Source organism: Botryllus schlosseri, chromosome 2 (genome assembly GCF_051294905.1).
Source record: "Botryllus schlosseri isolate E-star chromosome 2, Bs_hap1, whole genome shotgun sequence".
Taxonomy (NCBI): domain Eukaryota; kingdom Metazoa; phylum Chordata; class Ascidiacea; order Stolidobranchia; family Styelidae; genus Botryllus; species Botryllus schlosseri.
The window spans coordinates 1,585,060-1,601,168 of record NC_137237.1 but is presented as its reverse complement, the minus strand read 5'-3'; the positions used below and the strand labels follow the sequence as shown (position 1 = coordinate 1,601,168).

The following is a 16,109-nucleotide window of genomic DNA, read 5'->3' as shown; positions in this document are numbered from 1 at the left end:
TATCTCCTAGGAACTATATCCGGCTTATGTACTGCGAAACCCGAAATTTTTCCCCCGGTTCATTTTATTATAATTTCATCATTTTAAAGCGCCTCAAGATTGCGATGCAATGAAAAGATATGGGAAAGTGTCGAAATGACTTGGAGTAGTGTAACAACGCAGCAGTCATTTATATTTTCTTTTATTTATTGATTGATTGATAGCTTGATTCACACGCTACAATAAATTCACCCTGAGGAAATATCACTGCGTGGTATACTATAGTCGTAGTGCATCAGTACAATAATATGGTATTTGTTAAAACTCCGTGTATTTGGACTCTTCAATCTCAAATCCTGCGTTCGAATTGCCTTTAAATTGATCCTGCTGGTTCTGTTCGGGCTGATATCCAATGCCGCGACGTATGCGCCATTTCCAGATGACATTCATCAAGATGAAAAATATGATGTTAAAGACGCAACATCCGAGTATGAGATACATCTAAAGAACGAAAGGACGTTCGAACCATTGTCGAGTGTATTATTGAGTAATTAGTAGCATCATACCACAGAAAAGGGTTCTTTGTCAAAAAGTACTCCTCCTGCCGGCAACATTGAGAATCCACCCACGGTTCCACCAATGGAAAATACAAATATGTAGGTCCCCGCCATATTTGTGACTTCCGACGTCCAAGAAACCCCTGAAATAAAGCGGGATATATTAGATGGAGGGTTCTTACGTGATGGTTATATGCGAACAGGGGGGTCGGTATGTAATGAATGTCGTTAGGCCAGGCTTGTACAATGTAGGCTACAATTTACAAGCTATCAATCTTGATGGTCAAGTAACTATTGTTTTTAGTATACTTATATAGTTCTAGTTGCCCTTTTTGTGAATCCAGTAGTTTGCACAAGTCTGGTTGGGGCATTTGTGAAGAAGATACAATCTAGAAAATAACTGATATATCTGAGTATTTAACGTTCCTTTGTATATGTTACCTTGAAAGATAGGAACCACAAACTCTGTACTTGCAGTTGAACCATGCATGCGTCTGGATGCATGACAAAGACGATAAATTGGATCATTTCTACATAGTAAGCAATAGCAATAATGTCAAAACAGAAAATTATTTACATCTTCACAATCCATGTTCATGGGTAATTCATACTTAACTTGATCTCAAAGGCTAGGAAATGTCGAAAGCTTACCGGCTGAATACATGGTAGCGATTGAAAGTCCATGTATGAAGGTCACTATCCATGTCAATATGGCGGATTGCTCCCCCCATATGCACATCAGCGTCTGCATAAGTAGCCAAAAAGTGGACGTAACGGATATTCATAAAAATATAATCATACGATCACTTTACATCTTACATAGATTTCAATTTTATAAGATAAATGCTAGTCATTACACTGCTTTCGAAACGTTCAGGCACACAGATTTTATTCAAATTTAAACCAATGATCACAAAATGCTTGAACGGAGCATAACGAACGATCCTTGCGCGGCCGCATTAATATCAAGTCAAAAATGTCATTATGAAATCACAAAATACGAAAAGAATGTATATGTAGTAAATAACAACATATTTTGACAGTGATATTTTAATATAGGCCTACATCCTTTTTTTATTTGTTTTCATCAAGCTTGAGGAAAAAGAAATTCGAGTGTAAATATATAGCCCAGAATAAAAGTATTACGAAACTTACTATTATTGACGTAGTTCCTATGAGATCGAGAATAATGATGGTGGCGGGCTTCAAATATTTCGACGTTATGATTCCAGTTCCGCGACCGATTGCAAAACCGGTCCAGAAAACAGAAGTTAGCAGACTAGCTTGCTCTGCCTGAAAATAACTCGAAATAGTGAAATCAATAAATAAATTTCCCACTACTGTCGAAATAATGGATTCCCTTACTGTGCAAGCGTAGCAGAATGTACCCCTGGCGGTAATATTTTTTGTCAAGTGTTTCCCAAAAATTATTATTATTATTATTAATATTATTATTATTATTATTGATAAAAACGATGAAAAGATAGTGACGCTTTTCACAATAAAGCCTTTTGCGTCACACCATAGCATGCATATGAGAAATGCACGAACTTTTGATCCAAGAAATATTAGAATGATGAAAAAAAAAAATCGTCGACAGAGGCATACACAGGCATATTTGAGTGATCTGTAGGCACACATCCAATTCGGAGACATAACCACTACGAATTCAGAGATATAAACATTTAAATAAAACGCCTTGTTTCCATGACATATTGAATGACATGATCCAACATGCATTCACTAGTTAATAGGTCTACTGTATTAAAAAGACTGTCATTATTAATATAGCGTTTCAGATTCGCACGTTGCCGTACATACTTCAAACAGTTCATTAGATAATGATCGATAGATAGTACTAACAAGTCACGCCGGTCAAGCACATGAAATGAATGCAATGAATTGCGAAGGGCATGATGAGAAAGTGAAATAATCAGCAATTGTAACTAGCCCTGGCAACAATGAATCAGTAGAGCACTCAAGTCTGAATCGAGTAATAATTAGGGTTACCATTCGTTCTCTTTTCAGAGGATTCTTTCAATAAATTGTGTCCTCATAGGACGCATCAATGTCTTCTTGTTTGGGAATGCTTCCTCTTTTTCTAGAAACCGCGACATCGACGTAGCATACGACTGAGTTTCGTAAAGAACGGGCAAAACGGAGGTCGAGTCGAACGGATGACCTTTGTTTCTTTTTTTTTCTTTTTTTAGTCAACACAGGTATTATTGGTCGAAAAATTTTGAAGTCAACCATATTATTTTTCCGGTATTTCAGCTTTCAAAGTTGTTTAAAAAGTCCGCTCTTTTCCGGATCTCGAAGTATGGTGACGCTAGTATCATTTCTCGTGATTCTAGTCGAATAGTAAAAGATGAGTTTTTTGAGTACTGTAATTATATGCCGCTTGCCACTTGCGTTAACTTATCAATCAGAATCATAGTTTCGATACCATATTCTAATGCTGAAAGCTGTAGACATCGATTGGGCGTATCGCAGTATACGAAACAAGTAGTACAAAGCCACACACGTTACTGAAATGACGTATCTGCGAAGTAGGGTTGTTCAAAAATAACTGTTTTTTTCGGATCCCGGAGATTCACCGATTAAATTGTTAGGTCGCCTAAAAAAACGCTGCACGCCAAATTTGGCTCTATTCAACCAGTGCATGCCGACGCAGAGCCAATTAAAATTTTCGAAATTACCATAAAAAATAAAATAAAAAAATTTCAAATTTTACTGCCAACCCAATTCAGTTGTTCAGCTGTCTACAAAACGACGCAAAATATATTACATGGAATTCAAAGCCGTAGGAGCGAAGTTATCGTTTTGAAGTTTTGAAGTTGCAAAAATAGCATATACGGTTGAAAATTCCAAAGTTATGGTTGAAAACTCAAATAACACCAAATTTGGGAAGCAGCATTTTTCGGCGACCTAACATTTTAATCGGTAAATCCACGGGACACGGGAAAAAAAGTTATTTTCGAACAACCCTACTGCGAAGTCATGATCAAGCCATAGCATTGTCACAATGTGCAATGAAGTAGGTACAGTCGAAAAAATATCAAATACTCACTAATATATTATATAACGGGCATTGTATTCCTTGTGGTAGCGTAAAATGCACATATTTTAACTTTCTACATCATTAATATTGTGGCGTCATAATCAGTGATACTCGAATATTCGACATGTTGCCGAATACTCGATTCAGAATCGAATCACTCGGGAATCCGATTTTGCCCGGCCCTAATTGTAACATTGCACAAAGTTGAGATTTGAGCGAGGCGTCCCCATAGAAAGTCGAATGTTGCATCAGAAAATTCACAACACGGACTGAAGTTTCACTTATCCAATTATATAATGCTTACTTACACTGAACTCCAACTCTGAGCAAAGTGACACAGAGAATATGTAACTTTGATAAAGCATTTCGCTAGAGACGAGGCAGAAGTAGAAGAAACACAGAGGTATGAAGAACATCCAAAGGTCTTTAATCGGTTCCTCGGGGCGAGATTCTGACAGCAAGAGTTAAGTGAGACCTCTGATTTCAAATTGGCCACACTAAAATGTCTCACCCTTTCTTTCGATGTTGTGTGAAGCCACTTTCTCCTCAATTTTGCACAGGGCTAGTCCACATAGTAGCAGTGACGCGAAAATCGTGTAAACCCCGATTATGATGAAGCTCCAACTGACTGGATTGATCTGCTCCGTAACTACAGCAATAAAAATAATATATTACCATGAACACTGTGATCAGGGGTGTCTGCGCGTAATATTCATCCAATTATTCTAGTCTTTACTCGAAAAACTGTGTATAGGTTAAAATTTGCCTACCATTCGAATCCCTTCACGTATCCATAGTTATTTTACATATTGGCTTACTAGTGTTTTGCTCATTTAGACCTATGAATAAAATTGATTCTGTAAATGACAGAAATGGCGACACGGAAATTTACTACGAAACAACTTTAGTTAAGAAATTCATGCTTAATGTCGACACTGATACATTTGAACTTAAGTTATGATTCCGATTCAATTCGCGAATAGTTGGGCAGCACTGTGCTTTAATTCAGCTGTTCTTAAACGCTTGTGACGGCGAGCCCTTTCATGTTGTGTGTGCGATTGCGTGTACCCACAGATTTTCAGACACCGATGACTATAGAAAAAGGATCTTCATCTCGATTTAGGCTATGTCTAGAAAGTTACCTCTGACTACGAAAAGGCGATCGCATCGTGCTCGACTCTATTTAAGCTATTCCGTGCCTAAAATAATTGAACTATAGTTATTATAATGATAAGGTAAAGTCTCACTCACAGCGTCATTCCTGAAGGACCCCCTAAAACTAGTTCGCAGGCCCTCAAAGTGTTCTTCGACCGCAATTTCAGAGCCCCTTCGCTAATAAGTTCAACATCGGATCTCACCAGGTGGCGATGTTGCTTCTGTCGCGTTCAGTAAGGTGAGGGGTGTAGTAAATAGAATGTCTTCTTCGTTTGGACATGATGTCCCTGCTTCCTGTGACGCGTCTGCTTTCACGAGGAAAGGAGTTGCTGAAAAAAGCTCTTTCGTTAAAACTCTCAATTCTAATGCAGTGGGTGAGATGCATCCCAGCAGTTCTTTCACAGATTAGCCCAGAAGCTAAACCGCCGCACTTTAACTGTTATAATGTGACGTCACAAACAATAGACATATAGAAACACCGTAAATATCAGTGTAGTTAACATCATGACGACTATACACATCGCGATGACTTACCGATAATGGGCGCGAGCAATGCGCCGATACTGAATCCAAAGTGAACAGATTGGAGATACGGTCTCGATTTTTCTGGACCCCAAAGCTTTAAATAAACCGCTTGTAACCCTGCGAAATGATGTTGTTTACAGTCTCAGTCAGGAATATTTGCAAAAAGTACGACTCTTCACAAAGCAAAGGTATAACAGTAAGTTTCTGCAATATGTCATATTTTATTGATACTCCTCGTTACTCAAGTAATATCGGTTCATATGCACTGTCAACTATATCAAATACGCTAATAGTAAAAATGCGGACACTCAGTGGCGGCTCGTGGCAATATCGGGTGGTGGGGCAAGGGGTGTACGCGATTTTAATTGTCTTATTGATGTCACAATAGTGTATTCCAACGTGAAAATGTGACTTCGTGGTGGTCACACGCAGTTTGAATGGGATATAGACATTAGGTATGGTTAACAAGGCTTGCTTATTTCAGAAATATGAAGAACAGTAGTTCATCTCTGCATATTTTAACGTTTGTATCAGTAGGCCTCTTGCGGGCGGCGTGATTTCATGGTTGCAAAATCTTTGATGACGTTCACGAGTTCATTGAAATCTGGAATACCCAGAATGAGAGCGTTGAGAATCGTGAGCAGTGAGCACATTTAAAACGCGTCGAGCCTAATCACTGCAGTAAAGCTGATAGACAGCGATTTTTCACCCATAGGAATTTTGATAGTTCACTAGCGGTTACTACTTCGGGAAAAGATGTATTGGAGTATAAACAAGTCAACTCGAGCCGAGCATTGTCGACCATCGGGTAATATCGAGACACCGTTTGCAGTAGACCACATGCTTCAAATCACGTTACCCAATTTCAGTCGAACTAGAGACACTGTCGCTTGGCACCAGCAGTGTAGGAGTGTATAACAAGGCACCCTTATCCTCGCTTATACCTCAGCCTTTCATTTTTTATCGCAATACGTTGAGAAAAAGGTAGGAGTGAGCTTTCCTCCCGTGTACGATTAGATCAATGGACAATTTCCAGGCTGATAAGGGCCGAATCTTGCGTAAAAATAATGAATTTTGCTTAAAATATATTGAGGAATAGGCTGAACAATTGATCAGCTGTTAGCCGTCATCGAAAACGAACTAGCTAACGCGCTTGACATGGGATTGTCAGCAAATGGCTCGAACGCCAAAATTCCACGGTGAAATTGACATTGGAGAATATAAGATAAAGTGAATATTTGAAGGCAAACCGAGAATCTTAGTAAACTGTTTCATGAGATCATCATCTCATCACCTATCTCAGTAAAAAACACAGTTAAAATTAGCACAGACCAACACCGGCTTTTGCGTGAAATCCGCAATGCCGTAGTCAGCCTTAGGCCTATGTGTCAGATCAGCATACATCTCTACCATACGCGACCTTGATAACGAAATTACTGCCCTGATCATTGAGTGCTAACCTCAGGACTTGGCACAGCGTTCGATACTGAAATCAAGATATACCGTCCAAAAGCTCAAGGCCGATGTAGGTATGGAGGCATCGTTAAAATCGATAGAGACCGATACCGGTTTTGCGTAAAATCTGTTAGTGATAAATTGCGAGTAAGCTCTCACTCGACTTAGGGAACCGAATTACCACCCACATAGTTCAGTGATAAACTTAAAACTTGGAAAGGAGTTCGATACTAACACCACAACTAACCATGCCAAATGTGATGACCGATTTCGGTATGAAACATCATCAAAACCAACGGAGACCAATACCCGCTTTTGAGTAAAATCTGTTCGCGATAAATAACGGATCAGCACACAGTCAACTTTGGAAACGAAATTACTACTCTACACTTTAAGTAACAATCCTGAAACTTGGAGCAGTGTTAAATACGACCTTCATGACATAACATACCAAGTTTCAACAATTATCATGGAGCGAAATATCGTCAAAATCTACCTATACCAGCAAAGGTCGACTCAACGCATATGACGGTAACCGAGTTCAGATATAGATACGATTGTTACATCACACCTTAGGGGCAACCAGGCAAGGTTGCCCCACTTGCTCGATAATTTTATGAATAGGAGAGAGTAAATCACCGTTTCTTTATTGTGCGCTGCTTTGAGAGAACAGACAGTGAAAGCTTGTAATGAGCGCTACCGGGGCAAGCCCCGGCTAGGCATTCACAAAGCGAAAACACAGAAGAGGATTCGATTTTCGCGGAGACTTCGCTACGTATGGGCATTTACAAGAGAAAGCACAAGAATAATGCGGGTTTCGCTGTGATTTCGGTATATATTGATTGCTGTACGTCTACAAATGGTAAATAATTGTCATTGAAGAGAATTTTAGGTGGGGCAATGCCCCAGTTGCCCTATAGGACGAGCCGCCACTGCGGACACTGGATAGGAGACAGCAATTTCCTTTCGAAGAAAATCAAATGGAGATTATTTCAAGGCTTTTTAATTGAGACTGAAAGGCGTTAGTTTGAAACGAAATATCAGTTCCTATTCAGGACACGTGATTATAGCAATCGCCGCTGAGTTTATTGCATATACAGCACAAGACATAACCACGATGAGAAAGAAATGGCAAAGAAATGCATAAATATAGGTGGTTTTTCCTAGCCTTAAAACAGAGCTCTCAAACTCAACTGTGCTCGCGGGCCAATTTCTTAGTTTTGATGACGCCGCGGGCCTCACCAACAATAATAGGGATATTCAACGCAAAATTTCCAAGTAGGCCTTATTTGACGGGAGCTTGAAGACAGGCATTCCAGAAACATCATAAATATGTAATTTACTATTGTACTATTCACGCTTGACACGGAAAAGAAATCATATTTTCAAATATTTGAATAAAATTGATTTTATGCCGGGCATTATTTATTCAAATAATGAGTTATAGACATCATGCGAGAGGATGCATCATTAACAATGTTCCCTCTAAGCTGCCACGTGCGCAAATGTGCAGTGCTGACAAGGTATCTGCGTACAGAAAATCTAAGATGCGCACAAAAAAATCCGAAGTGATGACCTTTTTTTTAGTCGTTACGGACTGTTGTGCAAGGGTCTGCGCAGTGAGTTGGTGAGTCTGGGCAGATGCGTCAAAAGTTAGAGGGAGCATTGCTCATGACATCGTCAAACTGTCGGGTTATAATATTGCAGCTAGTGGACCTTTGACGTGCCACAATTTTATGTAGAATATTTTAAAATATACTAAAGATTGATCTGATGTCAGAGCATTTGAGCGGTGTAGCCTGATCCGGGTTATGATATAGTCGTGATAAGTAGGCTATTGTTACCAGGCCCGTAACTGCCGCACCCCAAACCCTCCAATTGGGGGGGGGACCGAGCTCGAAGGGGGCCCAAAATTATTTTGTGAATTAGCATAAATTATAGAGTATTTTTCGAAAATTTATGAAACTTTTTCAAAAAATTTCGTGCCCTGCGCGATTTCAAGTCGCCAATTCTCTTGATTTTTGGGTACTCTTTCCGCAAGAAAAAATACGCAAGATTTATAGAAATGGGCATATCGACAAATACATAGGGTTCTGGTTTAAATCAGGCTGATTTAAATCAGTGTGATTTAAATCAGGTTTTTTTCATTGATTTTTGATTTTAATTTCACCATTTTGATTTTATTGATTTTTTCGATTTTTTCAAATTATCTGACGAGATGCGTGAATGTGGTCTATTATTGGACAATCATGTGCGTTTTATATAAACCGGACGCAGTATTTCGTCACCGGCACCGTTATGGTTCAGCTATTTGACAGACAGGCGGGAAAAGAGCAAAGAGCGGTAGTCAATCTATAGTCAATCAATATGTTAGCGTTTGTGCTGTGGATAGTTGTCTACGACATGCTGCTGCTATTTCCGAGGCACTCGTGGGATACCGAAAAGGAATCGCAATCCGGAGTCTCTATCGAAAGATTCCCTCATCTCTGATGCCTAAGCGTTGCAAAAAGTAGTTTGCAGCTATTGTGGGTTGGAACGATGGGCCAGCTAGCTGTGTGGCTGTGGGATGTGAACACAAGTGCAAGTAAGATACCATGTCATTATGTGTGATTCATATTTATATAGCTGCTTGAATACTGGTTATAGATTAAAATAGAAACGAATCTGTGTGTCGCTTTCTTTTTCTATACTATCTTCTTTACTTTCATTCAGTGTGCATGCCTCCTCTTTACATCGCCTAGGCCAAGGTGGGTGTCAGATTCCATAAGACTACTCCTTGTCGCTTCGACATCTTCCTGTCTTTTCATTGTATCGCATTTTTTGTGGTGTATTGAACTGATAAAATTGCTAATAAACCAATGATGATAAACAGGAACGGATACCGTAAAATAGCATGTCCCTAGGGCTAGATTTATCAGAACATGCGCACGACGTTCGACGAAAATCTCACCTTTGCCTCATCCCCTCAAGCTCTATGCTGAGCAATCAAAGGCCATAACTTTTGCCATTGGCGAACATCTATTGGACAATCCCGCTTGTATATGTTAACCAAAAATATGGTAGCTCGTGAGATTGCCATTTACATTTAATTTTACTTCAGAAAGAGAGAGGCAATATGGCACTTGATTTTTGACTTAAACATGCATACTGTGCTCAAAACAAGCAAGCTTCAATTACATAGAATAACTAAGTACTGATAGCGACATCAAAACATATAGAAAGAAAAGATTTCGACCAGTGGTTTCAAAACTTTTTTTGACTAATCGCATGTCTGAATTAAAAATCTTGCATTTTTGCAGCCATCTCTTGACAATACCTCTGCTGCCCTTTTCTTATCAAGCTGGATGTGGCTCAAGCTCGAGATTAAAAAGACTATTGCTCTTTGTGCGGACTATAAAGTCTGATGTTGTCAAAGATGAGTTAGAGTATGTGGCTTGGACATTGGACATGAATCGCAAAAGAGTTGTTCGAGACCTGGCAAAATGATTGGTTTCTGTTTCGAAGATGGAACCATAATGCAATGATTGGTCTGCTGGTAACCTATAATCGAACGCTGGATTGGATTGATTATGATTGTAAAGTTGGTGAGTATAATTGTGTATACTCCACACACACCGAATGTCTCTTATCTTCCCTCGATTTTTAGGAGTTTTCGAAGAAGAATCGAGTATTTCGGTACCATATCTAATTCATCAGCCAGCATTATTCTGGATGGATCATGCCGGTGTTCTCCAGAACTTTCAAGACTCGCCTTTCGGCCGTTGCACATGCTGCATCTTGTGCGGGGCATCAGTCATGTGCGGCCGCAACTGCAAACAATAGTCGTGATTGCTTGCCACAGGCAAATCTTGAAGTAATGCTGCGAGTGAAAGATCACTTCATGGACTATGGTACTAACAAAGCAGTAAAGAGTTCGTGAATATCAACAGTTTACTGGCAGAGACCAATCCATCAATCAAGATGAAGATGCAACTATTATGGATGGTCCCGAGATAAATCAACATGTTTCGTCGCTACTAGAACGGATCAGTAATGATTCTAACGACCCATCATTACCACGCAGGTTAAACGTTTACAGCTATGTGGATGATGATTCACAGCCCCACATTATGAAAGTTTAAGCGTTATCCTTCATCACCTTGATTGACAGTGTCGTCATTCATCCCATTTTCTGTTTTTCATGTTGTTGTTATTATGAGTAAAAAAACCAAAAAAATCAAAAAAATCATGGTTTGAATTAATTACTCGATTAAAATCGATTTTAATCAGAGGCAAAATGATTTAAACCGGAACCCTACAAATACAAAGACAAATACCATCCCGCAAGGAAAAATTATATGCCAGTAAAGAAATACCAATTTGAAATCGTGTGCGTTTTTCAGTTTCCTAGCCTACGTTATGGCAATTCTATATATTTTTTTTATATAGCAGACAGGAGATCACGAAATAACATCCTGTTAAGGATTTATATCAACGGGCCCTACAGTTTCCAAGACACCTCACTCAGCTCTACCGGTAAATCTGATTACCTGAGCAGAGAGCACAAGAAGTTGATAGCATTATATTTGCAATTCCCGATCTTATTCACCGATTTTATCATGAATTTTCGAAAAATTTTGCGCCTCGCGCTGGCTCACTCGACAGTACCACTCATTTCCTGGCAAGAGCGAACAAGATGATGTGGGGTAGGTTTATCACCCTATGGGAGTCCAAGACCCAAGATTTTTTTTGCGGGGCCTGAGGAAGTGCTGCTTCGTTCCTGCCAACGGCTATACGCCCTAAGATGTTTAATTATAATATTGAGGCATCCTACCTTTTCAAACACACCTCACTCAGCTCTACCTGTAAATCTGATTACGTCAGCAGAGAGGATAAAAATTGATAGCAACATATATGCAATTCCCGATCATATTGACGGATTGAATCATGAATGATGGAAAATTTTCGCGCTTGGCTCGTTTAGGTTATAAAAGCTGACCCACTAAACGGCCCTCAATGTAGATGATATGTAAGTAGCGGTAAATAGCGAATAGCCTGAGGGGGTCTGGGGGCGAAGCCGCCCAGAAGTTCGGTTCATCATCATATGGGGGGCCCAAGACCAACGTTTTGGGGGGGGGCTGGTGAAGTGCTGTTACGGCCCTGATTGCTACTATGTCATTGCCAAAGTCAAATTAAATCAGCTTCAGATTTTGCCTTCGATTATTATTCGAACATATCGATAACAACTTGAATATAATCATTATTGAGCCATAGTAATAGCATTGTTTCTTAACCTTAGCGATCGTACCCCTCGTGCTTCCAATAAGATTTCTCGTAGCCCCTGTTCATTTTCAACACAATTTCTGACTGCACCTATATTAAAATTAGAAAGCCCATGCACGTAAAATCGCGCGTAGCGCGAAGACCATTTTCCAGTTGAGTAAATTGGTCAAGAAAATATTCCCCAGCATATAGGCCTAGTTCCACAATGCATCTCGTACCCCACGGTGTGGTGCTCCGTACCCCAAAGGGGTCTACGGACCATGGTTAAGAGTATAAATGTCCAATCACCCATGAATTCATTGGTGTTACAGCTGTTGAGCGTACTACTACCTTACTCGCCACCGATCATAACATGGATAAAGAGATCAGACAACACCTAGCATGTAACCTACTTTACATCACGGGGGTCACATATTGCCAATGGTTGCACTACTGACCTGATTAGATAGCAATATATACCCTACGCAACGCAAGCTACCACCTTTTGATATATTACTATTCCCCGCCACAGTTTCATAGATTGTTACGTCCGTAGGATTGCCAAGTCACCGTTCCGCGTCGCAAGTCCTTCTCCGATTTTAACGTTTGACTCGACTTAACTCGAGTCCTTTTTATTTAACCACCCAGTCAATCTGAAATCGAGTAATTTTACCAAAGATCGCAAAAAAACAAATCACAATATTTTCAGTCACGAATCATCAACGGGTCATGTTTTATCATCATGAACGAGAAATGTGACGTAATAGCTGATCTTCTACCGCATGGTAGCTTTTAAAAGTGACGCGATAGTGTAGTTTGTTGAGATTTCAGTGTTTTTATAGCAGTTTTAGGTGGAACTTCAAGTTCTTATATCTGAAAAAGATATGTGGCACTGGAATATATTGTCGAATACTTGAAATTCCCAAATGCCTTCGCGGGCCGCACAAAATGTTCTCGCGGTCCGCGGGCTGCGTGTTTGAGACCTCTGCCTTAAAACAAGATAGCATGCACTGTAATCACAATCACAATCAAACCTGAGTTGATGTATCCGAACATTAAACCACCGACCATCGTTATAGTCACAAGGCCCGCCAGTGATGTCATAAATGGCGTGAGTATCATTACAATTCCGTGTATTCCAAGTCCGATACCTTGAATGTATACGGCAACGTTTTCAAAACTTATAAGCTATGCACAACGTTCGTAAGTGCGCGGATGCTTAAATCAGGCACATCTGAGGAGTCCAAGGAATTCTTACCCAAAGTGAATAGCGGCTTGTAGTCTGGAAAGCGATTGCTAACCGCTCCAAAACATATCGCTCCAGTTAACATGCCAACAGACCTTCCACTGAACATGCTTGACACTTGCGACACGCTTGAGTCTGTGTTTTCGGCCAGAAACAAGAGAGTGGGGCCAGTAATTGAGAGGAACAGGCCCTGTGAAGAGTTGGACAGGTTGAAAATTTTCAGCTGTTCCAAATTAGATTAAAATTAGAATTGGAGCAACACAGTTTTTCCGAGTTAGATTAGAATTGGAGTAAGGTTAGTAAACACGCGAGAACTTGGAAATTCATTAAGTTCATCTCATATTAAATCGGAGTTATTCTCATGAGCACGAGAATAGCACATGCCTGTAGGCTACTTGTACAAGTGCATGTACAACAAGCTTGGCTCCTTGCGCACAATACAGTTCTTCTGTAGCATTTTCAGGAAAAGTATATAAATCAGATTAGAACTGGAATTTGAGCATAAAAACAATCAACAAAATTGGATTATAGAATTGGATTGTCATCATTTCGCTTTAATTAGTCTGATTTAATAGCTAGAATTATCTGGTTGTCCAAGTCTGCTGCGATGATAAGAACACTGCGGGTAAGCGAAATAGTGTAAATGCTCCATATAGCTGTTGAGTGTTGATGTCGATAGGCATCTATTGTCAACCGACTTTGCTAAACTGCATAGTTCATCTTATAATTGAGTTTACATAAGGGTGGGGACGGGCAACATACGGCCCACGACGTTATTTTGATCGGCCCGCAGAGAGTTTCCTGGAATGATTTCATCAATAAATTCATTGAATACTGTTTTGGTTTCTATGATTCAAACTTAAAATTAACATTAAATACGATTAATCCTTGTATAGGTGGATAAATACGCGCTTAATGTATCGATTCAGGAATTAGCTTCTGGTTCGGGCTAGTTGGTCGGATTTTCATGAATAGATAGCATGACATGACCTGACCAATCATAACATTGCATCATATATGGCATATAGGCCCAGTGTGTGAGGCTCACATTACTTATCCTCGCTAGCGTAATTGATGCAACCAGTGCTACCACCCATCCCTTTCGTTTCTTGACTTCCGCCATATCTATGGATGATCCATATGACCCTGAAAATATAGTATAGGTGCCGATATATACGCGAAGTATAGGCTATATCTTACACAGTGAAATTACTAAGTTGTATTCATTTACTTTCTTTGCGATTCAAGAACTCAAGTCATAATGCTGTCTTTTTAAGGTGCTGGAACTGGCAAAGGACTAGGCCAGGAATTGTGACGTCATTGGGGATCCATGTCCTGATGTTATTGTTGAAATCTATGTGACTCTCAACTGTCATGCTGGCTTCACCCATTATGTGTACGATTGCAACTATGCTACTTCTATGATGTGGTAGAGAAGGGGTGGCGTCAAATGGTTGGTGTTTCCATGCAAAGGGGTGCGATGATGAATAGGGTCAAGACATACTGCCCATAGCTATGATAACTCCATTAGGGATCAATAATAACTGAATATCCAACCTCTTGCGGTTTAAATTGGTCAGAGAATATAGCGAACGGCAATTATCGTGACCTGTGGTAATTTTTTGCCATGCATTCGGGCTTAATGGAATTGAAATGGATTATCGAATAAATAACCTTCTACGGTCTCTTTCTTTTCATCCATTCCTATCCAGTCTTTTCTTTTTCTTGCATACGAAATTCGGTTGCAATATCTCAGAATAGTATCTGAAGCGATACTTGCTTGTGAATTATTTCATACAGTACTTCGCACACTCTGCACTAATAGTAGAGTATAGACCAGGGCTACTCAACTGACGGACCTAGGTCCGAATATGGACCGTTCAGTCTTGATGCCTGATCTTATCAGTCTCAGTATTTAACAGTTGCAAGTTATTTCTATGGCAGTTATAACGGAGCGTAGCCAATTTTAAACTTTTATAACTAGACCTTTGCTAAGAAATAGTTCAGTAGCCCTGGTCCGGACTATAAACGTTATCGTTCGTTCTTACCGACACACACAACAGTATACGGCAGCAGACTTGATTCAACGTAACTGCAATTGTGTATAATGCGTGTTAGCATTACAAACATCACTGTTTGATATAAGCTGTGCATTGTTTGTAGGCCAATGCATTTGATAAAGCGCGACTTCTCATAAATCCGCTTCGAAGCGTGTACGAGCGTGGTCAGTGGTCATTAATGGATAAAACGTGTATTTGTATCGTTATTGCAATAAAACTAGGTTCGTCAACTAGCATTATTTTACAGTAGACGCGTTTATAATATAGGAATGGGTCGTGTTCGGTATATAGGCCTACCAACCTTCATAATTCGCTGACGGATACACGCCCAAGAAAGAATCCTGGTGTTGGTTCCATGATATATGAGGCCGAACTTGTTCCATGACGGACCTTATTGCCATATTATGTGTATATGTTGTATATTTGGTGTTAATTTGGGGCTGATTCAGTTTCTTAGTGATTAGGATTGCTCTTTTTTGTTCATTCGTCGTAATACTGGCTTGGGCTGTATTGATTGGAAACTGTCTACCACTATCTGTTTCTTGCACTGAAGGTATTTGTTCATTAAAGCCGAATTAATAAACTGCATAAGAGCAATGTTTCGTGCTCACGACAGTACATTTAAGTTACGCAAAAGCAGTGGATTTTGTGCTGATGTCAGCCTGCAGTTCATTTTCCTACCGGCTATTATTAATTGCAACATATTTAGACAACAGTAAATATCCTTTCATTGCACTCCGGTAATCTGCTACGAAAATTGCGGGTTTGACTTTTCACAGATTGTCAGTGACGTTGCCTATGAAAATAGCCTCACGCGGTTTTAAAGATCG

At 39.8% G+C, this 16,109-nt stretch overlaps 1 protein-coding gene across 1 annotated transcript; it reads right to left on the bottom strand.

The window, feature by feature from the left end:
* Positions 1–238: 238 nt before the first annotated feature.
* Positions 239–15,221, bottom strand: LOC145432904 (sodium-dependent glucose transporter 1C-like). The gene is made up of 12 exons (XM_080309738.1): positions 14,894–15,221; positions 14,268–14,365; positions 13,232–13,409; positions 13,008–13,124; positions 5,287–5,394; positions 4,956–5,081; positions 4,109–4,246; positions 3,906–4,048; positions 1,692–1,829; positions 1,188–1,281; positions 546–679; positions 239–480 (listed from the first exon to the last, which is right to left on the bottom strand). Exons 1-12 carry the CDS (start codon positions 14,919–14,921, stop codon positions 298–300), a joined length of 1,485 nt encoding a protein of 494 aa, XP_080165864.1. The 5' UTR covers positions 14,922–15,221; the 3' UTR covers positions 239–297.
* Positions 15,222–16,109: the final 888 nt, after the last annotated feature.